This window comes from Parus major, chromosome 4, assembly GCF_001522545.3.
Source record: "Parus major isolate Abel chromosome 4, Parus_major1.1, whole genome shotgun sequence".
Taxonomy (NCBI): domain Eukaryota; kingdom Metazoa; phylum Chordata; class Aves; order Passeriformes; family Paridae; genus Parus; species Parus major.
The window spans coordinates 43,819,816-43,847,084 of record NC_031771.1 but is presented as its reverse complement, the minus strand read 5'-3'; the positions used below and the strand labels follow the sequence as shown (position 1 = coordinate 43,847,084).

At 39.0% G+C, this 27,269-nt stretch overlaps 2 protein-coding genes across 12 annotated transcripts in view; one reads left to right on the top strand and one right to left on the bottom strand.

The window, feature by feature from the left end:
* Window positions 1-19,422, top strand: part of GABRB1 (gamma-aminobutyric acid type A receptor subunit beta1) — a 120,617-nt gene extending 101,195 nt beyond the window's left edge. For 5 of the 11 annotated variants that reach the window (XM_015624489.3, XM_019006375.2, XM_015624493.3 and 2 more), the window contains 4 exons: window positions 3,876-4,013; window positions 4,121-4,273; window positions 5,573-5,823; window positions 11,816-19,422. In XM_015624489.3, the coding sequence (XP_015479975.1) occupies window positions 3,876-4,013; window positions 4,121-4,273; window positions 5,573-5,823; window positions 11,816-12,163 (890 nt within the window). In that variant the 3' untranslated portion in view covers window positions 12,164-19,422. Of the gene's footprint in view, window positions 1-3,875; window positions 4,014-4,120; window positions 4,274-5,572; window positions 5,824-6,080; window positions 11,784-11,815 lie in introns of those variants that run through there. The other 6 variants (XR_001520966.2, XR_001520967.2, XM_015624492.2 and 3 more) reach the window with 6 other exon arrangements.
* Window positions 19,423-20,311: 889 nt separating this feature from the next.
* COMMD8 (COMM domain containing 8) lies at window positions 20,312-26,269 on the bottom strand. Its single transcript, XM_015624503.3, has 5 exons — window positions 26,186-26,269; window positions 25,455-25,610; window positions 24,337-24,489; window positions 22,534-22,689; window positions 20,312-21,439 (listed from the first exon to the last, which is right to left on the bottom strand). The coding sequence occupies exons 1-5, from the start codon at window positions 26,228-26,230 to the stop codon at window positions 21,419-21,421; spliced, it is 531 nt and encodes a 176-aa protein (XP_015479989.1). The 5' UTR covers window positions 26,231-26,269; the 3' UTR covers window positions 20,312-21,418.
* Between the last annotated feature and the right edge of the window lie 1,000 nt (window positions 26,270-27,269).

The window sequence follows — 27,269 nt, the reverse complement described above, 5'->3', positions numbered from 1 at the left end:
TTCCCCGCTCATCCCTCACTCATCCCCCGCTCATCCCTCACTCATTCCCCGCTCGTTCCCCGCTCCGGAGCCCCCGGCAGAGCCACCCCCGGTGCGAGCGCGGAGCGCGGGCGCCCCCGCGAGGCCCCGGGCGGCGCTGCCGGAGCCGCTCCCCGCGCCCGCCTGGGAACTCCGGCGTTTCCCCGCCCACCCCGTGACAGCTCTCGTCAACATCACTGAGGCACGGCAGGCCCGCCATATCTGACTTTTATGAAATTCTTGTGCAGACATCACGGTCCAGCTGCGAGTGCTGCTCTCTCTTGTCACAAAAGCAGAGGTATGCGTTTAAATTGGTGACATGGATAGGTACGCAGAGGGAAAAGGATTACATGGGAAAAGAGCTGCCGAGGGAATACCTGGGCAGTACTGATAAGTTCGGTGAACAAACCAGCATTAACTCTGGCCACTGCAATGGCAAGACTCACTTTTCCTATCACTGAAATAGTTTTTTCTTCCCTTGTAAACGCTAAGGCATTTGCTGTCCAAAATACAGGGTTTCCATTGCCTGCCATCCAGTAGTCAGTGCTGCTCCACACTTGAAGGTTTCTTAATTTACATCACTACAGCTACTCGATTAAAGCCACTGTCCACCTGAAAAAGGAGGAGAAACACTCTGTCACCTTCTCACTGTTCAGAGCTGAGATCAATTCCTGTCTTTAACTTCCAGCCAACTGCCTTCCTCCTAAGTTTGCTAGAAAAAAGCCACACGAAGTCAACACCTATGAAACATGAGGGCCTCCAATTCCTGCATCTGTGAGCCATGGAAAGCAATGCCTCTCACACACCTAGAACAATGTGCAAAGCACAAAAGGAAAGAGCATCACATAGCAACAATCCTATCTTATCAGGGAATAGACTGCCCAGGGGGAATTTACACCTTGTTAGTGTCCAGCAGAGATATTACAACGACTGCCAGGGAAATAATGAATGCAATGAAGTTCACTGTACCTAAAACCACAGGAAGATGTTTTTGCTCAACTACTTTTCTAAAAAGGGAGCTAAAAAATGTGAATGCTCCTGAGTGAAAAACATCACTATCTCTTTCTCATAATTTCCATCAGCTTTAGGGAGGCTTTAATTCAAGAAAGAAATCTGTATATTTAGAATATATAGAGACTCTATATATATACATATACATTTATACATATGTGCACGTATATGTACATATACACATATACACATATATACATATATACATATATAATATAGGTATATATAGAAAAAGTAGTAGCTCACATTAGAGCCATTTTTGGTTGTATTTGGAAGTCTATTTTAAGTTTGTAGAGATTAAAAACATGGCCTGTCAGCAATAACAGCTTGTCACCAGCTGATACCTTACATGCAAGGTTCTTGCTTTTGGTCAGTTGACTTTATAACCTACTAGTTCTACTTTTCATTCAGTAACCAAGGTGGTAGAAAGCAAGACTAGGCAAAAGCACATTTGTCTACCTTACAAAACACATAATTTCCTTTTGCAAAGATCAAACATGACCACACAGTGTATCAATAACACCGTGCAACCTTTTTGTAGGAGGTTGTGCCTGTTTTCTTTTTGAAATCTGCCCTCTGATATCCCAATGTTTATTTGGCATCACTGTGGATTTTAACAGCTAAATCACTAATAATCCCCCTTCAAGGAAGAGAATTTCATCCACAATAAGATGCCAAACTATTACCTCTTTTCTTAAAGCGTCAGAGAAACTGCAGAGAGGCTGGCCGCAGCTTCCTCAAGAGGCTGCAAGTCAAATCAGGAGCTCCTGAGGACTGGAGATAGTTCCTCTCTGCCCTGGGTCCCAGCCTGCACTATCCAAGGAAGCTCAATAATTGGAGGGCAGGATGTAAAAAGAGCAACAGTTGATGATGGTACAGAACAGAAGAAGCATTTTCATGGTTTTCTTCCAAACCTTGAGGCAGAGTTGAGGATTCTTATATCTAAACCTTCACCTGTGACTTTGCAGCAAGTACCTGCTCAACATCTAGGTAGTGATGGCCCTTTTGTTTTTTATTCTGTCCCCCAAAGACAAAGAATAGGTTCTAACTCATGTAGAGGATATCTGTGTGGTACACAGTCTACACATAATCAATACCCTTTCAGTATGAAATGACAGTTCCAATGCTATCTGTTTTGCACCACCTTTTCTGAGAAGAGAAATCCTTCAAGAGAAGGTTTCTATAGTAAAATGAAGTTAACACTTCCCTGCCAATCTCAGTCTTGGTTTTTTAAACAGTCTTAGCAGTCTTCATTCACTTTCAACCATCCTGTGTCACACCCTACATGTAGCTCATGTCAGCCCTGGGTGTATGTGTGCAAAGCCTTTAAAGCAGCTATTGAAGTCTTCCTACCAAGCAGTTACCTTCACCATTTGCAGTGAAAACGAATGAAAACCAGCCACGCAGAGCTCTGTGTCACAGCCCTGGCATGGTTCATTTGAAAAAGAATAAAATAGCATAAATAAAGAGAAACCCAGTTTTAAGCTTGTAACAGCAATACATATTACATAGATTAGTGTGGTTTTCAGAGCAATTCAGATAGTTAGAACACCATGGCACTGAGCAGTTCAGAAATAAAATATGTGAACATTTAATCTTGTTCAGCCCATCATTGTGTGTTTGCATCAAAAGATAGTTGTTCAATGGCTGCAGACTTTCCAGGCAATCTCTGGAGCCTGGCAGCAAGTCATAGGAGCTTCTCTGACTGTCACCAGGGAAACCATGGATCTGTTCTGCATGAGGTCAGCCTTCCAGGGATGAGGCTATTACTAGGCATCATCATAGGAAAAAACATCTCAAGACTAATTTCCTTAGCTTGATATTGCATTACTTGTGCATATGAAAGGATAGGTTTCTAACCCTGTGGAGGCTTCTGATGCTACAGTTGATTCAACTGGCAAAAGTACTGTCGAGTTTTCTAAAGCTTTGAGTTCAAACATATGTTTTTATTTGATCTGTGTTATATGATTTAAACCTGATTAAATCTAACACCTGAAAGAAAAATTTAAAAATAGATGAGATGTTCTCTCCTCTGGTAGGTATCTGGGGAAAGTAGAAAAATGCAATAAAGTGGAACCAGTTTAAATATTAGTTCAAAAATGTTGTCAATTGTGAGATTTTTTTGAAACTCAGTCACTTCTGAATTCAATCAAAATATTTCTTAAAATGGTAACAATAATGTTAACATTTCCAGTGATAGAATGGCAAATTAATTTTTAATTAAATTATAAATAATCAACATCACTGTTAAAAGGAAACAGAAGAAAGGTGCTAGTTTTGGAGTAAAAAGAATTATTTCTGTGATAACAGAAGATCAAAGATGGCATGATCTAATTAAAATATAAAATACTTCATGAATATCAAAGGATTACCTACAGCTCTGACAGACATTGTCAGGTGATACTACAGGCACCTTAATTCTTCTAGAATCATCTTTGTCTCCACTGGCTCTCAACTCTGTATTTTGTCGCATCTTGCATAGGAAATCAAATGAAAACCTGGGAACTGAACCTGGTTTTACTGTCAGAGCTCCTCCAAAGAGAGTTTAAGTTTTGCTGATGATGTATCTGTCTGTTGGCAAACTGAGCAATTCAAGCCTGACAGAAAAGTAGTTGTATTAGAGCTAGCTAAAAAACAAACTTTAATCATGAATTCTGTTCCTGTTTTCTGTCTTCTCCTCTTCTATATCTAGAAGCTTCCTCAGGGCTTCTGTGTAACAGGAATATCACATGACAGAAGGTTGAATTCCTGATTAACAGCAGCTCCCTCCACTAGAACTGCAACTATTTAAGCAAAGTAATAAAACAAAAAGAAAAGTTAATAATCAAATTGTGCCTCTGTTTCAGATGGATACACTACTGATGATATTGAATTTTACTGGAATGGAGGAGAGTCAGCAGTAACAGGAGTTAGTAACATTGAGCTCCCACAATTTTCTATTGTGGATTACAAGATGGTATCAAAGAGAGTGGAATTTACAACAGGTAAGCACTGACAAGTTAAAAAAAGTTGTCCCTTCATCCTCCAGCTCACAAATACCAGTGCCTACGTTTTGTGAGGCATTAGTCATTGTATGACTTCTTTCTTTCAGGAGCATATCCTCGATTATCACTCAGCTTCCGGCTTAAAAGAAATATTGGATACTTCATTTTGCAAACCTATATGCCTTCCACGCTGATCACAATTCTGTCATGGGTGTCTTTTTGGATCAATTACGATGCCTCTGCAGCCAGAGTTGCTCTAGGTAACTTCTCAAAATGACTGAACTACGTGGACACTTGCTGCCTTTGAAAACAGTGGCACCAAATCCATACTGCTGGTTGAAGCATCATTAATTGTGATCTCACACAAGCAGCACAGGACCTTGGTTGTCAGGAAGGCAGGCAGGTGTGACCTTGCTGACATCTGAAACTCTTGCTCTGCACTTAGGTTGGGATTCTGGTTAACTTCCAGTTGTCATAATGGTCTTTGGATCATGCCAAAAGTATCTTGCTTCCAAATTGGAACATAAAAGTCTAATTCAGGTGCCTAAGGGTATCCACACTGTGCTGCATGAACAATCCCTGTTGATGTTAGAAAATGCTCTCTCAGGCCAGATCTGACTGGAATGAATACACAAGATCCTACTGACATCAGTGGAGATAGACCAGCTTACACCAAATAAGTCTGTTTTCCCTATAGAGTTGGTTTTTTTCCCATACCATGTTTCTTCCTACAACTTTCCATAAGAATGAAGATCTTCGGTGCTATCTGTGCTTTAAGGCACAGATTTTTAATATTTTTCAACTCTATTGCCAAAAAGCCATTTTGTCCCATCTCCCTGCAAATTAAACTTGTTACACCTCTGCCTAGAGCTATTATCTACATGCATTAATGACCTGTGATTAAAGCAGACTATGAAGTAATTCCAGCCAGCTAAAAGAAAAAACACATATGAGAAAAAAAATCATTCAGTGGTGGATAACACAATGAGATGGAAATCCTTTACTTGCAAGCACTTAGTTAACAGGAAAAGCTGTTTTGGTACAAGCATATATATCACTTTCTCTTCATCAAGGACCATCACTTTATCAAAAGGCTTCCCTTTCTCCTTTCAATCCTCCATTTTAAATCAAAAGCTATATACTTATTGCAGATCCCCACAGCAATGCAAGTCACCTGTGGGGTCAAGTAGAGCTACTGCTGTAAATGAAGTATGAAGCATTTTCTCACATAGAAAGAACAGCACTCAACTCAGCTATCCAGGTCAGATAACACCACATTCCCTAACACAGTTAATGCAAAAATTAAGGCAAGAAGTTCCAACATACCCTGGGCTATTGGAGCTTATTTCATTCACCCTTCACTGCATGAAAAGCCAAGGAAGGTGCTATCAGCAGACTTGCAAGGATATGTTCCTTGCAAAACACATTCCTTTGGCTGCTAAGAACCTGATCACATAATTAACTCATCTGCATGAGAAGTGTAATTCTTCCATTATGTCTTTTGTGCTCAAATTTCCTTCCTTGTCATATTAGTCAATGTCTGCTTCTTCCTTTCGTAGGAATCACGACTGTGCTGACCATGACCACCATCAGCACCCACCTCAGGGAGACTTTGCCAAAGATTCCCTATGTGAAAGCAATAGATATTTACCTGATGGGATGCTTTGTGTTTGTGTTCCTGGCCTTGCTGGAATATGCCTTTGTAAACTACATATTCTTTGGGAAAGGACCTCAACGTCAAAAAAAGACAGCAGGCAGGGCAGGACATGCTACAGGCGAGAAGAGCAAACTGGAAACAAATAGAGTCCAGGTAAAATGTTCAAGCTATCTTTTCAAACATTACTTTTACTTTGACAATGTTCATTTATATGATGATAGAGATTAATACAGGTGGAACACGTGCATTTAAGAATACATGTGCATTTGCCTAGAGAAAAATTGTATTTTAAGGAGATTACAGCAATGTATGGTCTGCTCCATCTTCAACTGAAAACAAAGTAAGAAAATACAGAAAATGCAAATGAATATTCAGGACACATATTTCTTTCTTCTTTATATTTCTTGCAGAAGAAATACAAGGGGTACAAGGAAGTTAAATATTTATCACTTCAACTGTATATTTTTTTGCTTTAGAAGTGGTATAGAAGAAATGTTTATAATAAAGCTCCTTTTTGCATACAGAAGCTTCACCAAAAATAAAGAGCATAGATAAGCTCTATTGCTCAGTGAGCCCTGAATAAAGCCTGTAGCAATGAGCTTCAAGGAACACAAGGATGCTGCTGCTAGATTATAACAGCTTTCATAGATGTCAGAATTTTAACCTCAACTAAATTCAGGCACATCACAACTATCCCCTCTTTAAAAAACAAGCCAGAAAACTTTCAGGAAGTAATACTATGAACATATTTTAAACAAAGGTGAGTTTAATTTTGCAATACATCAGTGAGCACTTGCAAACATCTGTAAACCTATTTCACTTTTTCCCAGTTTTTCAGAAATAAACCCTTTGAAGCCTCATGTATATTTGGCCCAATTTGACTCAGAGGAAAATATATATCCTAATGAGCCAAAAAATTTCTTCCTTCCTATGCTTTACTTACAATATGTTACATCCGAGTATTAATGAGATCTTGCCCAGGCTGACCTATAAACTTCTTTACTGTTGTGGCCTGAGGTGATAACATTTGGACAAAACTGTGTTTTAAGCCCTCTGTTCAGTTGGAGGAATGAGATCAACACATTAAGAAGTAAGACTTCATCTTGATAGATGGCTACAGTGTCACATACACATTAGGAAGTGCATTTCAGAAACTCTGTGATATCTTATTCATTCTAGAGCTGTGTGTTTGGTGTACCAGTGCTACAGCTATGCATCAACAAAGCCATCATACCCTCAGTCTCAGTGAACTCATGATCCCATTAAAAGTTCTTACATTTGCCTTCTGTCCCATTGTGTAGGGGATGCTTTATTATAGTGAGGGCACAAATTCAGTTCAGGCAGTCAGCAGACTCCAAGACCCCTCAAAGTACTGCCTTCCACAGAGCAGAGGAGATAAGCCATCCTGGCATGGACTGTTGTGCACAGACACTGTCTGTCCATTTCTGTGCAAAATAAGGAAGGGAAAAAACAACATAACTCACCAACTCCGACCAGCTGCCTCAACAGCTCCTGAGATAACCCAGCCTAGGGGAGAAGCAGCACAGCAAGGATTCATGACAAAGAGGAAATCAAGACTTCTTCAGATGTCAGCCTTGGCTACATGTGCCCTAGTGCACTGAACTGAGTAAAGGATAAGAGTGCAGGTAAGTTCTTCTCCTACATATTTAGAGAGTTTAACTAAAAAAACGCTGTAACTCATAACTAAAAGTTTTTGTTTAAATGTTATGCAGCAATTACACTGAGACTGGTACTCAGAATGAATGTTTCTTTTTAAAGCACCACATTGTATACACCACAATTTTTCTGATAGAAAAAGGAAGTCATACATGCTTTGTACCAGGATTTCTAAGTGCTCATACTTTAGGTAGCAATCCTGTTCTGAGACTGAGAGTGCTTTAAGTGAACAGACTGCTTTCTGCCTATACAGTGCAGGTTTGCAATCTTAAATACATATATATGCACACACATATATAAACACACAGATGTGAATGAGTATTGGTGAATTTTGTGTTCCACGCACTGATGTGAGACATTTTGAACATTAATTTTACCCAACACAGAAATGCTGATTTTCAACAGTTGTATTTCTGTCTTTGGCAGGAAGAGTGCACACAACCAGAGCAGTGGGACACAGTGAGGTTTTGTGACCTCCAGTGAAACAGCTCCCAGACCCTCTCCATCATTTTTTGAGATTTTTCACTGGTATTGTGATGCCTGCACCAGAGCAGGGGAAAGGGGTTTTTTGAGCACAAAAGAAGCACAGTTGTAAGTATGTATAGCTATAGGAGATTTTTTCCCTTTTACTCTTCACACACACCACTTATCCATACAGGCACCTGTAACTATTAGAAGATACATAACAGCGCTTCATCTCTTTGTGCCAGGTGAAGATACCAATCATTCCCAACATACAACTTCAAAAACTAAAAGAGTTCAAATTCCTTCACCAGATAGCACAAGCCTTAGATGTGTCAGCAGCACTCAGCAAACTGACCACAATATTAACAGTATAAAGAAGACCAGATGAAAAATGAAATGGAACTGATGATTCATAGGTGGCTGTTCCACGCTCTACAGACTGAAGAAGACGGAAATAAAGTATCTCCAGCTTCATAATTTATGCCATTTTTATTTTTAATATACAAAAAATATTATTTTGTAGTAAACAATCTTTCTGTTTCTCTGAATAAAGCATAAAGACTGTTTATATCTCCTTGTTCATTTGTCAAAGCTAGATGTAACTGACATCACCATAATTATGGATAAATAGGAAAAATCACCCAGCAAAAAATATTTAGACAATCTATGCATGCAACTGCTTCTCTTTCCCCAGACAATTAGACTGTAAATAGTAATTATACAGAAGCTATCTCTTAAGTAGGAAAAAAAAAGGTAGGATGCAATCAAAATGTGAGTGGGAAAGGGGCTCATAAATGACAGCGCAAGGCAAGTGATAAATTGTCTCCCCAGTTCTGTGCAGCATCACATCCTTTCAAATGTCCTGTGAAACACTAAACACTTGGGATAGAATGCCAGAGACCAGCCACAAGCTCCAAGGAAAACTTAAAATTTTCCATTACACTGGCTACTGGAAGTAGAAAAAGGGAAGCATATAACCACACAAATACCTTAACCTGCAAACAAATCTCCCTGTGAATTAGTATATCCCTGCTGGTCATAAGGCGTTTCTTTGTGGATCAGATTGTGGCAACACTACAGCATTTGTTCCAGTAAGACAGCCTGTATGAGTAACATAGCCCTGAGTCTTTCATCTTAAGAGGAAGAAATAATGGGTTTGTATTGAGATAAAACAACTGTTTTTACCTTTTATCTCCCAACTGCTAAGGTACAAAAAAACCCCCAAAAACAAAAAACAAATGAACAAAAAAAACCACAAACAGGTAGAAAATTCATTCCAGACAGCACTAAGCATTTGAGACCCATTCTCTGTAAAGGAATGCTAACATGCACTTCCCCTAGAGCTTTCTGACTACTTTTTATGTGGTCAATACAGGCCTGTTGTTTTGGGTTGTTTTCTTTGTATTACTTTTAACTATTTTACACTTACAGTATCATTTGATGATCCTAAGCAGGAAATACTTTGTATCTTGATCCTAAGCAGTTTTAATACTTTGCGGTGAACTTCAAAATACACTGAAAGAGTTTTTAATGATGTGGGAAATTGCACAGAACATTTGACCAGGTACATAAGAACATCTTTTATACTTCCATGAGCTAATTTAGTCAAGATCAGTGTAAGGCTCTTTGCTCTGAACTGCAAAGACCGCAATTCAAAGACCAGCTTGCTTCATGACATACAAATCATCTTGCCTAAAGTGGTTTAAATTAAATTCATTTTAAAAATAACAGGTTCATTCAGAATGTTTAGAGCAGGAATTCAGACACTGCTTGGCTCATAATAAATTGTCAGGTTATATTAGTTTAATAAAGATCCCTATGCATCACTTCAGAGTGTAGGCAGCTACAAGTTGTCTTCCCAAAAAAGAAAAGTCATAATAACTGCTTAATAATGCTTGCATTATTGTTACTATTATTATAACACTGAAGTCAATTAACTTACACATTAGATTATGTAATCAAAGACAGCTCAAAGAGCTATTCCATAAAAATGGGAAGAAAATATTGACCTGTCAAAACTTCTCAGAATTTAAAAAAAATATCTTTTTACAGAGACAACTTTGAGATCACTGGGTTTTTTCCACAGAAAAAATGTCAGATCTTCAGAATAAATGAATAGTCCCATAGTTATGGCAGTGGTCTGTAGAGTAGAAGACCCTTGCTTACATCTTCCTTCTTACATTTTAAGGACTGACCTAAAAAGTATGAGCTGAGTAGCCCATATCTCAAGCAAACATTTGAAACACCATGCCGATTTGTGACAAGATGGCCTTTCTAAGCCAGAACATGTGAGCTTTTCCCACCAAAACAGCAGCAGGAACTGGGATGCTACCACTGAATGCTCATTTCAGCACACACAGAATCAATTTCTAAACCAGACTAGTGCATTTTCTATCTGTAGTGACTTATTACTTCACTTAGATGACTTCTTTTGCTCCATGGTTCTCTTGTGTGGCTTTTGTACAAAGAGTTCCTTCACTGCTTTGCTTTCAGTTAGTAAGTGCTTAGCCTGGCACAGTGCAAATATGCCATCAGTTATGATTTAATGCAGATGGGAAGGAACATCTTCCCCATTGCCAGGCAGAACTGAAAACTTCTTTGGTCCCATCTTTCCTTTGCAGCAACCCACAAAGACTGGGTTTCCCTGTGTGTGTGTTGTTTTTTTTTTTTAGTTTTTTCTTGCACATACTTCAAATGTGCTGTAGATTATTATGTCATTTCCTAGCTCTGCTATGTCTTACTAAAAATGTAAAGCTCAGAGTGTAAACAAAGCACTGCATATCAATGGTGCTTCACAAGACTAGATACTGTCTATAATCAGTATCTTATTCCCTGATATAAAGGTTTCCACAGACATGATCAAGTTTGTTATAAATTTGGGATAGGTCCAATACCACAGTTTACCAAAAACAACATTAATATTCAAGCCTCGAGGTGAAGACCTTGAAGTTTCATTTAAGAGGCCTCTGTTCTGATGTAAATTTCCCTCATATAGCCTACAGTGGATTTTTCAATATCTTATGAATTTGAAACATCTATTAAGTATTTATGGAGAAGTCAGAAGTCAACCTGGAACCACAAAAACTTTTCAAAAGAGGTTTTACTACAAACATGTAGAAAGCTGAAGATTTATGAAAAGGAGAGCACAGCAATGCAGAAATTTGTGGTTAATTACACTCATACTTAAAGAAGACAATGGTACAAAAATATTTAATATATACATATATATAATTTCTTGTGCCAGACATGTATATACTGGTTGCAGTTTCCAATTCTTTGCTTGGGTGTTTAAAACAGTGCTCTGACTAATAGCACAAATAAAGTGACAAACATATTTGAAACAACTGCTTCTGGTATCAACACATAAAAATGTAACTGAATGTAAGTTTTCATTGAATAAAATGGATTATTCTATATGCACATGAACAAGTTAATGGTATGCTATGATTTCATCTCTGTAATATAGTAATTGCCCAAAATCAATTCTCATCATGAGTATTTTGCAATTACTGATAAAATACATGTGTATCTACATGCTCTTCATGTGATGAACCCATTGTTACAAGACATTTAGAAACTAACCTGCAGCACCAAAACAGTCGAAAACTGTGTAAAATGGGCAGAGACAGCAACATTTTCTTTTCACCTTCAGTATGTGAAAGCTTCAGGTGCCAGTCACCAGACATTAAAAATTAGTATTTCATAAAGGCCACAATCCAAGTAAAAGATAAAATTACAAAAGTCTTACTTTACAGAGGATGAGACAATTAACCGAATTACAAGACCAAGAAGCCAAGTCAGGATGGAAGGTGCTTTGATGTTGAATAGCTGAGTTCACACTAGTCATGAAAGTGTGTTCAGCATCTTTCTGTGAATGCTGTACCAGACAGGACTGTCATTGCAGCCCCAGGAGCACCTTGACACTAGAGCCACGTGGTCCATCTGGGAAACACCTTGGGCTGGCTGAGGAACCTGTCTAATCCACGTTCCTTCCTTGACACAGGTTGATGCCCATGGAAACATGCTTCTCAGACCACTTGAAATACGAAATGACGTTGGCAGCTCAGATGTGTTCACGAGCCTCCGTGACCCCCGAGCCACCACGTACACGTACGACAGTGCCAACCTGCAGTACAGAAGAGCCACTTCCAGCAGAGACCTCTACAACAGGAGTGCTCTGGACAGGCACAGGCTCCATAAAAAAGGACACTTACGCAGGAGGGCATCCCAGATCAAAGTCAAAATCCCTGATTTGACTGATGTTAACCTGATAGACAAGTGGTCCAGAATGGTCTTTCCTATCATGTTTATTCTTTTCAATGTTGTTTACTGGCTGTATTATGTCCACTAAATTATGCAATAATGTTACCACAGACAAACATAATTGTTTCTTTTCCTTCTCCATTTCATTAACTCTGAAGAACTGCAGTAGCTATAATGTTCCGTGTTCAACGTAAGATACTCTGCCATGGAACACTTCTAGATTTAAACTTTTAAAAAAACCAACCCAACACAAATCCAGGACCACAACATTTAGATCAGAATAGTACAGATCAGCTCTTAAGGAGCATCACCCATGACCTTTATCAATTTTTTCTTTTTTTTTTTAAGTGGAAAATTTGTCCCACTGTATTTCTTATCATATATTGGCAGCATGCTTCCAAACAACACAAGTATACTAGTAGTATCTATGTCACTGTCTTTCACCATTTAGAGTGTAGAGAAATTTGAAGAAATTGCAGCTTAAAAGTTTATTACTATTGCACCATGCATCACCTCAAACTTAATAGCTAAAACAGGAAGTATTTCCATAGTGTGTTTGAGAAGTATCACTCAGAGGGAAGTCAAATAACATCTTCAGAGGCAGAGATATTCAAAAGAAAGAAAGGACAGCAGAGAGAAATCCCACCGAGTTTCCAAACAAGGAATCAGCTGATTTGATCTCAATGGAATCGTTATTTCCGCAAAGTAGCAAAGTTGATATTAATGAGAACAACTGTGCCATATGTAATTTTGTATTAAAAAGTAGAAAACAAACACATGCTGACTCCTTGAAGCAACTCTGATGGATACTCAAGCCAAGATTTTTCTTAGCACCCAGGTTTCCTGTGGCTGGTAATTGCAACATTCTCCCAAAAGTTGGTAGATGTCTGGGAATAGATCTGAGGAAATTTTTGCACACAGTTTCCTTCAGATATTTTTATTCCTCTGAGAACCAGGAGATGCAGCTGAGTCTTACAGCACACTGGCAATGCTGGGTGCACTCCTGAGGAGCTGCCTCTTCTTACCTGGCTGCCTATTGCCCGACACAACTCCAGCCAAGGAGCCACAGCCAAAGGGCTAGCAACATCCATGCAACTGAGAAGCAATAGGTCAGTCATCTTCTATCTATATTAAATCCATTTTCCTTCCCTACTGCCAAGTGTTTCCTAACAGCACTGACACTGCCTAACACAGCATTTTATTGAAACCATTATCAGTTAATTTTTTTTTGTATTGCAAGTGTTTCATACTTTTAGGAGAGTCAACATATACAAACCAACAGAGTCTTTGTAGCTACTGAGGTGGTATTATCAATAGAAACTGGTACAGAAAGAAACACTGGTCAGGACACAAAAACAAAAAAAGTGATGTGGAAAATTTCTTCAGTAGTTCCTCATTGCCTGGCAGTAAGGTCAGCTGATGACCTTATTGCCAACTGACATTGCAATCTCTTTAACCAGAACATAATAATAAATTAAACCCTCCTACATGTTACGGTTTGTCACATTGTGCAAGACCTGAACCTTCTCACAGACCAGGGCCTGCTGCCCCTTCCCTTCACTTGTGCAGCAGGCTTCTGCAGAACGAGGTAGAATCATAGCATCATTAAACAAGAAAGGGAATAGGTTAACTTCATTCACTACAAAAATTATAAGGCTGCAAAATAATCATTTGACATTGCTAATCTAAGGGAGTCCTTGAAACTATCCATTTTTTTGTGGGCTTCAAAGTCCCAGTCTCATCCCAAGTTCAATGGAGCACAATGGTGGGCTCCTCAGATGTCTTCTTTCTGCTGCTACAACCTGTAACCTCCAGTTTACTAAAGAGGGGCACAAATTTACAAGATTAATCAGCCACTAAGTTCAACTTCAGGTGATTCACGACAAATATTAATTCATGTAAATGGCTTTTCTGAATAGGCTATGTATGCCTATCCCCTCCGTGAAACAGCCCCAAATAAGTTTTAAACAAGAATCCCACATGGGACAGTTTGATTACATTTTTAATCATAGTTAAGCAATGTTTATATCAAGAATATTCCAGTGGAAACTAACAATATTATTTTGGTATTGTAAAATAGAATACAGAGAACATAAGGAAGTCTTGCATACTTAACTTTCCGTAACTGCAAAAAATAGCACCGGGAGGGAGATAGCAGTAGGACCATATGTGCTGTTCACTGCAAACACATATCCCATTAAATAGTTTTGAATTCTCTGAACTGGCACAAGACTTTACAGAGTAAGTCCATGAGCCATTGAATTTGCATGCTTTGTGCTTATATACAAAAATTAATTCAAGTAATTCAAAGTAATGCATTCTGCAGACCTACAGTATAAAATACAAGTATCAGTGACTCATGTTTGGCATTACCTGATTTCCCAATGACATTCACAGACAGACCTCAGGTAAGTAATTAAGACTAGCTGATCCAGTGGTGAAGAGATAATACAACCTCTCCTTACCACTGCAGTAAACATTTTAGAAGAGCCAGCATCCAACATGACACCAAAAAAAAAGACTTTAGGTTAAAAAAAAAAGGATCCTTTGGTTTTGATTACAAGGGCAAAGATCAGCTTTACTGGTTTTCAGCTTTTTTTTTTTTTTTGTAGGCCCCTAACATTTGCATAACACATATTTTTCTAGTCTGTGGTTCAGCCAGATACTTCTGGCATAGTTGATAGGTACATGGACTAAAAGCAGTAATCTTGTACAGTTCCAAGCAAGAAAAAAAACCACAAATGTATGGAGCAGAGTAAAAGCCATTAACGAGAGCAAGGCAAAACTCCTTAAGAACAGCACATACCAAAATAGGAGGATCTACCCTTCTGCCCCAGGAGGTGTTGAACATATGCCAGCTATCCAAATCCCAGCCCTGCAGTCCATTTTGAGCAGCACACACCAAGGCCTGTCTGCATCGAGAGCTGGAAGCCACAACCCTGAGTCAGGAAACAGCTGCCAGCATCCAGTGAAAAGTTTGGCAGCAAGGACTAATAACCCCACCACACACAGGGGCAAGAGCCACTAACTGTGGGTACATCTGCTTCTGGAGAAAAAAAGCAGGAGAAAACATTTCTTACCTGAGAGCAATAGCTTGGCAGCATGGAAAAGGCAGTGGTTATTAGTGGCATGGGATGGCAAAATGAGTCCATTTATGGGTTACCCAGGTACACTGCCACCCGGGGCTAGAAATTATGGAGCACAAAAGAAACACAATTTCTTCCCATCAATAGGATGGAGTAATTTGGCTGGCTTTATGCAATAAAGGTGAACAATGCTGTAATGCTCAGTTGTACTTCAGTAGTTTCCCTACCCTGAGGAACCAGACTTCAAGATCAGCATAGATAAGGTCCTACTGCTAATTAGGTTTTAGCTAAATTCCCATGCAGTTTGTGCAGCTCTCATGCAATTTCTACTGGAAGTCATTTTTGGCTCATTTTCCTGTGATGTTGGGTTTCTACTGTCCCTGAGCACGCATATTTGTGTGCCTACACAGGAGTCTCCCAACAATATTTGAATCCATTGATAATTTCAACCAAAAGCTGTAAGGGTCTGAGCTGCTATATTCCTACAAGTTTCAACAAAGCAACTAGGTTAGCAGAGAACAAAGCTCACATTAATCCACCCCTCTTCTATGGCAGAAAGGAACATGATGAACTCCAGCCTTATCTGACACAGAAAATAGTCTTTTCAGTGAAACAGGAGTATTTTTTGACATTGTATTGCTTTATGCTACCACTGAACAGCACAGAGGTTGCTATTTCAGAATATTTGCTGGTTCACCTAGTTCACCCTTACAGGAAACATTTCCTCCCTTTGTACTGCAAGTGGAGGATTTCTTGACATAATTCATGAGGAAAGTCACCCAGGGCCTGAGGGCCATGTTCCACCAGCTGTGTCCCATCACCAAGGAGCCAGATCTCATGAATTCTCACATAATGAGGATGCGTTGCTAACATGTCCTTGGGAGTATTAGTGAAAAAAAAGGATGGGATTTATCTGTTATGTAAAAAATACTTTTAAAATGGTTTCTGTATTACAAAGCATGACCTCTCCACATGTGTGATTGTATGTTTCTTCCTACCTCCATGAGCAACCAACCACCCTGCAGCCCAGGGAAGGCAAGAGATCACACAAGAATAATGAATTTCAGCATGTGATAATGCTGAAATGTATATGCACAGAGTGAAAGAGTTAAGTCACAAAAAAAAATCTGGCATTTCTTAAAAGAAGACCAGGTGACTTTGGTCTACTCTCAGCCTTGGAATGCAGAGTTAACTCTAATTATGTTGTTTGCTCTTTGACAGATGTATTTCTCAATTATTTTATAAGTAATCTTGAGTCTCCCAGAATTATAAAAACATCACTTCTTGTCTCATGCTGGGGTCAATCTAAGAAATGGCCTGGTACTCACTCTTTTATATGTTTGTGGTTTTTTTGCAAAATCCAACTGCATTTGAGTATCAATACCAATGAGGAATTAAAATAATTACATGGCAGCAGAAGCACATCATATTGCTAGAGATCATCTCTGACCAATTTATTTTAACTCATCCCTGGCTCTCTGTACCTGCACAGTCTCATGCAAAAGTATAAAATCAATCGCACTGCCAAAAATGTAATAAAGATGGTTTTCTTCAGCAGATCATGCATTTCGGTGAGAACATCAGCCATCTCATCCACATCTGTGAACACACCAGTTTCCTTGTTCCTCTCTCTGAAATGTCATTTGTGGTTTTGATCTAGCTGACAACATATTACCTGATTTTTTTATGATATTCAGAGGAAACTTTGAATGTTGTCCAATGTAGCTAGCATTTCTGAGACAAAGCTGGCAAATCATCATTTCAAGAAAGAGCTGAATTAGACTTTGGCATAGGTAAAGAATTCAGGATTGTGTTTTACAAAGGAAGTTAATACTATTAACTATTATTCTTGTTAGATGATCCAGTATTGCTCCGGCTCCCATTTAAAATAATATCAACAGAAATATGGCAGATCTGAAACCTCCGTCTTCGCCCCCCAAAACCTCTGTCTTCAACCCACACCCAAAAAAAATAATACTGTAGGCAAGAAAAATAATTGTGTAATCTATGATGCTAGGAATCCTTCCCCACAGAGTCAATCACCAAAGCAGTTCCTGTGGACTTGTAGCAGTTCCTAGTTAGAAAAATCACACCCTCCAGTGCCTTTCATTTCTCTATTACCTAAACTAGCTGAGTAAACCAATGCTTAAAAATAGCCAGAGCCTTCTCTATGTAGTAGTCTCCACAGAGGCCTGCAAAAGCCCAAAGAATTAATCTTTGTGATATTTTCCTCCTTTTCTAGGTTTTGCTAGGAGTCATTTTGTCTTTCTGGAGAAGCCCTGAAGCAGGGATGAACTAAAATTTTACAGAGGAAAGAGCAGATACCATCAAATGCAATTGAGGTAGATTTAAAGTAAAAAAAAAAAAAATACAGACTATCTTGATGCACTTATGAAAGCATTCTTTAGTACTAGAAGGGTAAAAAACCCTTTACTACTGATACTGCATTATAAATATTAATTCATAAATCAAAATGATAGCAAAATGTGCATCCTGCAGGATAGGGTGTTATTGGTTCTTAAAACCACCTTTCAGAAGAAAGCATAATTATGTCTCAACATGTTTCCCATCAGAAAGGCTTGCTTCAGAACTCAGAAATGTTCTACAGACTTATTTAGATCTTTTAAAAACACAGCTTCTTGGCATATATAATTGCTTTGTTGCAAAAGCAGTTTTATAACAATAGTCAATTCCATACTGACAGTTTGCTGTTCAGATGCAGTTCTGGCTCCCTTTAGCATACCAAGATCAAAGCTGACATGATTGATACAAAAAAAAAAAGTTTTTTCTGAAATCAAGGGAAGATTTCTGTGAAACAGAGAGAAGTGCATTGAATGCCAGTAGAGGGCAAGTAACATTTTTATAATTCACTTTTATATTTTGTATCAAGATATGCTGATTTTCTGATTCAAATTACAGGTCTGTTTATGCAATGTGAATTTCTGTAGGTGCTTTTTACGTGGTGAAATGAAAACTTCTGCAGTGTGTCTACTATATGGTAGGTACTGATTTCATTAGCTTTTGGTTCATAAAGCCTCCTGTGCAAAGTTCTGTTTCTGGTGTAAATTACATACTCAAGAGCTCTCTCCTTAGTATCTGCAAAGCCAGAGAGATGTCTTGAACATATTTATGGTGGTTAGTTGGGTTTTGTTTTTGCCCATGCCAGTGCAGGACCCAAAAGTGAGCTGCTCTGCCAGGTAAAGACTGGGAGAATAGGAACCCATGTTCTTGAATTGGGCCAAAGGGGCATTATTTCCTGGGAACAGTATTTGCCAGTTAGTGTGGTGGGATGTGCAACTTCCAAAGCTATTCCACATGCTGTAGCCAGTTATTTAGAATGAGCTCACACATGGAAGAATGTAGGAAAATATGGATATAGGCAAATAGAGCAGGTAAGCAAGAACAAAATTCAGTTCTTTAATGCTAATGGAGTGTCTTTTAAACTCTCACACCTTTGGCCTAATTCTTAGTCATAGGCACAAGTTTCTTTGCGAGTGGGGCTCCTCACACCATAAACTCTCCTCAGCTTTTGTTACTGGTGCAGCTTTAGTTAACTCTGGTTCCAGCATACAGTCCCTCCAGGGGCATGGCATGCATGGCAGAGCTTCCCACTCTGTGAAAACCTCTGTGTGGAAATGCAATGCCAACATCTTTACCCATCCTGCTGCTCCTCAGCCAGGAGGAAGCACAACTGGGCACACCTGACAGACATGCTCCGGGACACGAGCTTCTTTCAGATGCTTCTGTCCTGTGGAGGTTTGTCCTATTTGCTACCTGCTCATGTCTACCTGCATTCAGCAAAGTGTAGCTGAAGATGACACCAGTGTAATTGGTCTTGTGAAAGCTCTAGCTTTTTGCATTCATCTGGTCCAGTACAGTCTCCACAAATGCCTTACCTGTCACAACAGGAGACCTTGCTTCTTCCAGAAGTAGCTAATTCTCTGAGCAAAGACAAAAAAAAAGACATTTTCTGACAGACAAGAGCAAGTTCTCTTCTCCATTCTTTCTGGTCCTTTTCCTTGCCCTCTGCTGGAGGCCATTATGTGCCTTACATTTCTCTGCAGAGATGTAAGGTCAGGATGCATGTTTCAAATGCAATGCCATGTTTTAGCTGCTAGCTCTCGACTACTCGTCAACTGGTGCTCCTGTCCCCCTCTAGCCATTCACACGGTGTTGTTCTGCCCCCTGTTAGAAACATAATTTTGATGGGTATATAAAAAAACCTCTGATTTTCAATAAAGTCTAACATCTATAAAGAAAAGCATCTCTTTGTACATTTATTTCTGTCGACAACAGCAGTATCAGAAACCTGTCTTATTAAAGCAAAAAACCTTGAAAAAAGATTTTTCAGCCTTTTTGTGTTCAGTGCTGCAGTAAAGGACAGACAAATACAGGATGATAGTACAGACTGAACACCACCAGAGATCCGTCATTAGAAATCCATCTCTAGCAACTTACGTAAGTTGCTAGAGAATTTAAAATGAAGCTATGTAAACACTTTAAATCTACTAGTAAGAAAAAGTCAGAAATATTGAAAGTAGCATCTACATCTTAAAAAATTGCTTTCTATCAGTGAGAGATGTAGCAGATTCTGCAACAGAAGTTTCACTGGTTGTTCATAAAAATGATAGTAATTACTTGTGGCCCTTTAGTGCTGAGAAACTACTGCCATTTTGTGTTTTTGAATGGTTGATCTTGAAAACTAAGAAACAGCAACACAAAAGTTCACTTCAGCAACACTGAAAATTAGTTTTAAATATTCACCTTTCACTGAAGTACAGACTTTCTAGGTATGTTTTTTTAGTTTTCACAGTACATCTATAAATTGTATGAATACATCAGCACACAAGTTTCTTCTATCCAAATGACATCCCAAACAATAGTGTACACTTTCATGAAATAAATTTCTGTTATTAAATCTGCTACTATAAACAGAAGTATTTTCCAGTCCTTTTGTCCTAAATGAGAAAAACAACATACTGTGACCAGTACTCTGAAGTCCATTATTTTATATTAGTGTATTAAACTTTGCATATATGAAAACCCACAGCACAACAAAATACAGTGGAATAAACTCAAGTCCCAGATCATCAGTAATTTTCCTTATTATTTATACAGAACTTGCCTAAGAGACACACACACGCGCACAGTAAGAATCACACATTAGTATTTATGTAAGCATTAGAGATAATTTGCTCTTTATGTATGGAAAAACTCTGTAATAAATAGTAGATACAGTAAGATTTCTGGTGTACCCTTGCTTACTGTTAGGGCTTGTAACTTTTGTTACATACTACAATCAAAACTCCACCTGGTCTCAGGAAAGTTTAGACTAGAATTTATCAATTATCTCCTGTATTAAGTGAGCTAGGAGTATCTTTTTTATAGTCTATATAGGTCAGCTCCTCTCCAGCACTGCAGCCCCTTCTGAAAATATTGATATTTTTAACTGAAAAGCTATCAACTAAGGTAAAAAAACTAAGCTAAAAACTCCAACTTTACTCTGAATAAAGCTGCAGTGCTTTTTCTACTTCTGAGCACTGAGCAGGTGCCTAGAGAGATTGTGGTGCCTCAATCACTGGGAAATATTCAAGATATCTGGAGACAGCCCTGTGGAGCCTGCTCTAGGTTACCCTGTTTGAGCAATGAAGCTGGACAAGATAACCTCCAGAGCTCACATCCAACCTCAACTATTCTGTCATTCTGCACTGGTTTTGTTTGCAAAGGTGATTTTCCTCAGCATCTAAAAAGATTGAGTTTAGTGATTCATAAATCAAAAAATAACCTACTACAATTATTCACACACAAAGTCAGGTGTTTATTTACCATATTTACAAGTATAAATACATTAATGCTACAAATACTCTCTCATATTTTTCGTTAGTGTGGCACTTTAGATAAGGTAACATACAATGCAAGTAAGATGCCTAAGTTTTACCAGGCACCTGTGTAGTCACTGCCAAAGTTTTACCAAAACAAATATGGCACACATTGTAAGTAATTCTCTTCCAAATGTCAATAAATCCGTAGTACTAAAAGCTACTAAAAGTACATTAGATTTTCATATTTTTGTCAAATAGATACAAGAATTTTTTATTTTTACTGAAGGATTAGTAGTTCACTTGGTCACAAGTCATAAAAGTCTTCTGACTTCAGTATTTTACAGCACCAAAAGCTTTTCACTTTGTAGTAAATATATTTTTTCCCCAAATCATTTGGGGAGCCATCACCAGCAGATACTGTTGATCTGAATTCCATCATTTCAGTTGTAAGACAACCTTCAAAAAGGAGAAAATGGATGAGAGTGAAGTTGATTAAGACCAAAACTTTAGCAGCCTATGAAAAGAAGACTTTTGCGTTCTGTTTCAATATAATATGCAACTGAATAAACATTTCTTTCCTCTGGACAGCACACCAGTCCTCTCACAACTCTCTTTCAACCCAACCTCCCACAACCATTATTTAGAGTAACCTCCTTTACCCTTTGCTGCACTCAAACCATTCTTCAGCTGCCTGTAATCAAAAAGTAGAACAATAGCAAGTCCAGGTCCATTGAGATTCCTTCTGCTCAAAGCAGAGCCAAGGGACCAATTCTGAAGTGAATTTCTCCTTGTGTGCCCACACAACTAAATATGGAGATGACCACATCCCACAGCTTCCATACAGACCCTCAAGCAGAACAAAGGGCATGGGAACACCGAGGTCTGTCCCACAAGAATTCTTCCTCACGTACTATTTTAATGTAGTCTTGCAGGGAAGAAAATTCATATGGAAACAAGCTGTGAAAGCTCTTAAGGGCTATAATTTCCATTTTCTTCAAATCATCATTTTCATTAGCCTTTTCTGTTAAGAAAGCTGAGACTCTTCAGTGTCTCAGAAGCCTTATAGTTTCGCTTGAAATTCTCTCCTTGGGTTACAATACTATAATTTTTCTAACTTTCTTCCTGATTTACTATGGCATGGAAATTAAAGGACTTAATATGAACCAAATAACTCTCCCAGACACTGACATTTTTTGAAGCTGAGGGAAACATGGGAGTTCTCACCAATCTTTCAGCATAGCAAAGGGGTAATTATATTAAATTAAAAAAAGTAGATTTAGTCTAGATATTAGGAAGAAATATTTTACAATGAGTATGCTGAAACATTGGACAGAGATGCCCCACCCTTGGAAACATTCAAGGTCAGGTTGGACAGGGCTCTGAGAAACCTGATCTAGTCAACAATGTCCCTGCTCATTGCCGGGAGCTTAGACTAGAAAACCTTTACAGATCCTTTTCAACCCAAACTATTCTATGATTCTACAAATTCTGCTAAAAATAAATCAGTACATAACAAGGCAGGAACAAAAGATTAAATCAGTAAAAGTTACCTTATTAGCAGCTTCCAGTGCATTTATTAGGTTCTGCAACTCTTCCTTATTCATCTCTATAGAAATTGGCTTAATTTCACCATTTTCTCTAACATCCAAATCAAGATTGAGGAGTGGCATTTGCAGCATGGAGATCTTATCACTGGAGAGCGCAAGCTGTGCAGATTGACACAACAACAAAGTGTAAGCTGGACCTGTTAAATTTTTAGTCTTTCATAATACCACATCTGTATTTTATACTGAACTTGTAATACCAGAACAAACATCGGCATGACAAAATTAACTTCAAGCAAGTCATCTCTGCTGTTTTCAGGGTTTTCTTACTCATTATTGGGATTTTTGTTTGTTTGTTAATACCAACAATATACTGAATAAAGACCCCCTCTTCAAAGACTTGTCATATACACTTGTCAAAACCAATTAGTTAAAATTCTGGGCTGCCACATTTTAGTATTCTAGGTGAAAATGAAGGATACATTTGATCATGGATCTTAATGAATTACGTAGATTTTGAAATCATCGTATTTAAATAGGTCTTCTAATCCACAGGAAGGGGCTTGCAGAATGGATTTCTTGGGAGAAAGAGGAGAGCTTTATGCATTTTTCAACACTCTGCAGCTGATCAAACACATTGTACAATATCCTATTAGACAAACGCTGATGCAGGTTACATGCCAATTGAGCTTTCTTTTTCATTGACTACAACACCCCATCTAGCATAGATAAGGCTTTTAAAATGAATTAAAATCAAAGATCAGTTGACAGTACTATAGCTTAGTATTGTACAGACCCATCTTATTTATTTAGAGAACAGAATGCGGTAGGGTTCAATCATGGCAAATGAAAAAAAAATCATAACCAGCTCAAGGGAAAAAAAAGAAGTGGCTTTACAAAAAATAATAGTTCAGATATGTACCAGAAATTTGTATCACAAAATAGAAAGAAATTAAAAAAATTCTCTAGAAGAAAACTTAAAAGAAGCCACAAACAAAAAACAAGAGTTTGTGTGAGTCCATATTTTTGTCATCAGTAAATGCAGTTAGCAAGAGATCAAGCCCAGTAACAGTTCATCTAAAGCTCATATGATACCACATTTGCTCTTGCAAAACTTGTCTGGTTTGGGCATTGCTCTTTGATTTCCAAAGCTGTTTGCTGCAGAAATTATTGAGCACTCTTGTAAACATGGCAAACTATTTAACAGCTCTACAAATCTGTTTAACAGCTCCCACAGTCTAACCAAAAGTATAAACAGTGTAAGTAATGTTTTCAAGTCTTTGACAGAGCTCAATTTAAACAAAATGTCTTCAGAACCTCAAACCACCATCCTAATTTAGGGAACACCGTTATCATTGTTTTTTTACCAGAACAGGAAGTCCAATGATAAATTATTTCAAGTTAATTATTAAATGTCCATTGCAGAAATATAAACCTTTGAAGAAAGTCAAGAAAACTTATCAGTCAACTAATCTTAAAATTAAGCATATACTTCTTCCTTTGAGAAAAAATACTTTTTATTCAAACTTCAAAATCATAATAGCATATAAAACTTTCAGATGTCCCTGAATAGCAACAAGTCTCCCTGCAACAAGCAGCTTTAAAATAAAAGAGGGGAAAAACAAAATAGAGCAAATTTTTAAAGTTTACATTTGCAATTCATACAAATTTCTGACAAATCTTTGATGTGCTTTTGCAATACCTGTAATAATTGAACCATTCTACAGAGGGAGCAGGCCCTATGGGGCTGTATCAAGTTACTTCTCTGTTGTAGAACATTTCTTTCGAACATTAAGGCAACACTCTCACCTTTAATTGCCAGTCAAAGTCCTGCAGCTGGGCAGAAGAGATTGCATGTACATTTTCTACTAGGGCGTTCCTGATTTCTTCCTTTCTACCCTTCAGACATTTTGTGATTGCTTCTTGATAGTCTGAATTTAACTCAATTATCTGCTGAGAAGCCTACAAAAATAAAAATAAAAACAAAAACAAAAACTGTTATTACCTGCACTATGAACCACAGAAAGAACATGTACCACCTGCAATAATCAAAATATCTAAGCTGATAGCTGCCTTTTGTGGCTGCTCTCTGTCTTTGACAGTTAAGTCAGTGTTTACCACAGCAAAATACAGAGAAAAAAAAATCACTTAAATTAAAATACACCAGAGAAGAGAGGCTTTATCAGCCTTCTTACATGCCACCCTAAAATCCAGAGAACATCACACCCCCAAACAACTCAGTTTTAGGTCTGCAAGTTTCTCAGCATCAGGGCAGAGGCTAAATACATCAGCTCAGATGAAACAGAAATACTGATGTAAGGAGGTCCCCAAGGCTACACAGGTGTCTTTCTTTGACTCAGCTGCTAGCAGGTGGTCAAAATACAAGCAATATGTAAGAGATGAGAGTTCATACTGCTAATATTTTAGCAATATTTTGCAAAGTTCATACCTATAGGAATGTCCTGAATTACAGTTCCCTGTACCACATGGTCCTCCATTCACAGTTAGATTTTTTTTTACAAAATTTATTTACATACAGTCAGTATTTTACTTCAATGCAGTACTAATGAATAAAGAAAACCAAACAAGAAAGTGATCTGATTTTATTGCCAATGAGCAGTATTATATAAATAGATTTAATCTGGTGATACTCAAAATACCATATTTAAGTGATTAAATCAGTATTTTAACAACTATCCTGAGATATTAGAAAAATATTCAAAAATCTGCATACATTTCACTTTTTGTTGTAGAAGTCTTGTCAGTGTATCTCTGAATGCTGCTTAGCTCCTACCTATTTAGGCTGAATACACTACCGTTCAAATCCTATATTATAAAAACATTTTAGGATTAAACAAACTACAAAAGTAATCACTCCAGTGATCATGATCTCTTGAAGCCAAGGCTCATCAGTGATGAGCCCTTACCTCTTCATCAGATATATTTTTGCCAACTGCAGTTTTGAAATACGTCATAGTTTCTTCTAAAACCTCCATCCACTCTGTCAAGCTCCAAACGTTGCCATAGTCCTGGTATCGAGGATACGCACGGCCACAGATGCCATCAACTATCTTATGAAGGAACTGAAACGACGTGATACATAATGTATAATTCTCTCACGGTTAATCTATACCTGATATGAGACTGACAAAGCAATTGAGTTATCAACCTCCCCCCACTGGGAACTGCCTGGATGCTTCCAGACTGCAGCCCAGGCACCATTCAAAAAAGCCCCGAACAGGCACTCCCTGACTAGGAACTGTCCTCCCTTCTCCCCTTAAAGGCAGTCCTGAGGTGTGGCCACAGAAATCACAACGTGGCTCGGATTCACCCTGGATTTACATGCGGACTGAACTGCTGTGTGCACAGCTACAGCCCTGCTCAGATACCGCGGCACAGGGCCCCCGAGCACCGGCACTGCCAGGCTGCACAGCACAACCCGAGCCGCTGGTTTCCAAGCCCGCGGGCCTCTCTAGTCTCCCAAAGCACTGTCCCCCGGCACTGCGGCCTGGCGGGACAGGCGGCCGCGCTCCGCGGCCCCGCGCCGTCGGCGGGCCCCGCCTCCCTCACAGCTGCCGGAGGGCGGCACCCCGGCCCGCCCGCGGCTAACCCCGCCCGCCAGACCCGCCAGGCGCTCCCGGGGCCGCGGGGAGCCCACCTCGAGCGCCCGTCCCGGCGGGAGCTTCTCCAGCAGCCGCAGCATCACCCGACCCGGCCCGGCCGCCACGTGACCGCCCCGCCGGCGGTGCGCATGCGCGCGGGCAAACACCCGCCCTCCTCTGCCCAGTGTCGCGGGTTCGAGTCCCAGCCGAGGCGTCGCGACGGCCCGGGGTGCTCAGGGGCCAGAGTGTGCTGTGTGCGACCTTCGGTCAGACAGCGAATGAAGCCACAACACCCCAGCTTTACCAGCTTTTATATGAAATAACACCTGAGCTATTTTTGCAGTCTGCCTGCCTTGCAGCTTTGCTTTTTGACTCTTACCAGGTTAAATTTGCTCTTTGGTGGTAAGAAAGGAAGCACAAGACATAGAACGGGCACCACATGTTCTGTGGTATTAAATCAAATTGAGGAACTGAGGAGAAACACTGACTGCAGAAGCCCGTACTGCTTGTACAGTGTTTACCGTGAAGAGCTCATTTCAAAGTGTGAATTCAATCCTAGCTTAGTGGAGGAGGTTTATTACATTTTCAACAGTTTTTTTACATTATCAGTGAACTTCCCATGTGGTGAACTGATTGGATGTGAATGCAAAGAAGCAAAATTGCCCTGATCACTTTTACGAGAAAACCCATAAGAATTCAAGTCACAGCAGGTCACGGAATTGCACAGAGGCTGTTATACCTGTAGGCAGACTTTATTTGGCTGAAATCACAAGGCTAATTTACAGTCAAACAGTTCTACATATGTCGGTATAACACTGGGCTGGAAGAATAGCAAAGCAGCTACAAGTCTGAACTGGTGGATAGAAGGAAGGTCTTTGTAAAAAACCCAGGCCAGTTGAGTCTGCAGCACAACTTCTTCACAGTCATGTGGCCTTGTAGGAATGGGAGTTTTGGAGAAAGAAAGAAACACATAGAGAACAGACTTCAGGTTTTGCTGACTGAAAACTTTCAAATTCCCCACATTTTCCTCAGGGTTTGCTACTGCCAGTAGATTAGACATTCAAGAAAGGTTTCTAGAAAATTTAGTCAATTTTATTATGCAGAAATTATTCAAAGCTGCTTTTTAAATGAGCAGTAGAT

Bases quoted from the DNA above. Each gene is read 5' to 3' on its own strand.
- COMMD8 (XM_015624503.3), bottom strand. From the start codon at position 26,230: ATGCTGCGGCTGCTGGAGAAGCTCCCGCCGGGACGGGCGCTCGAG. The intron at 25,611-26,185 runs GTGGGCTCCCCG...ACGTCGTTTCAG, and splicing joins CGCCGGGACGGGCGCTCGAG to TTCCTTCATAAGATAGTTGA. The intron at 21,440-22,533 runs GTAACTTTTACT...TCCTTTTTGAAG, and splicing joins CACTGGAAGCTGCTAATAAG to GTTGTCTTACAACTGAAATG.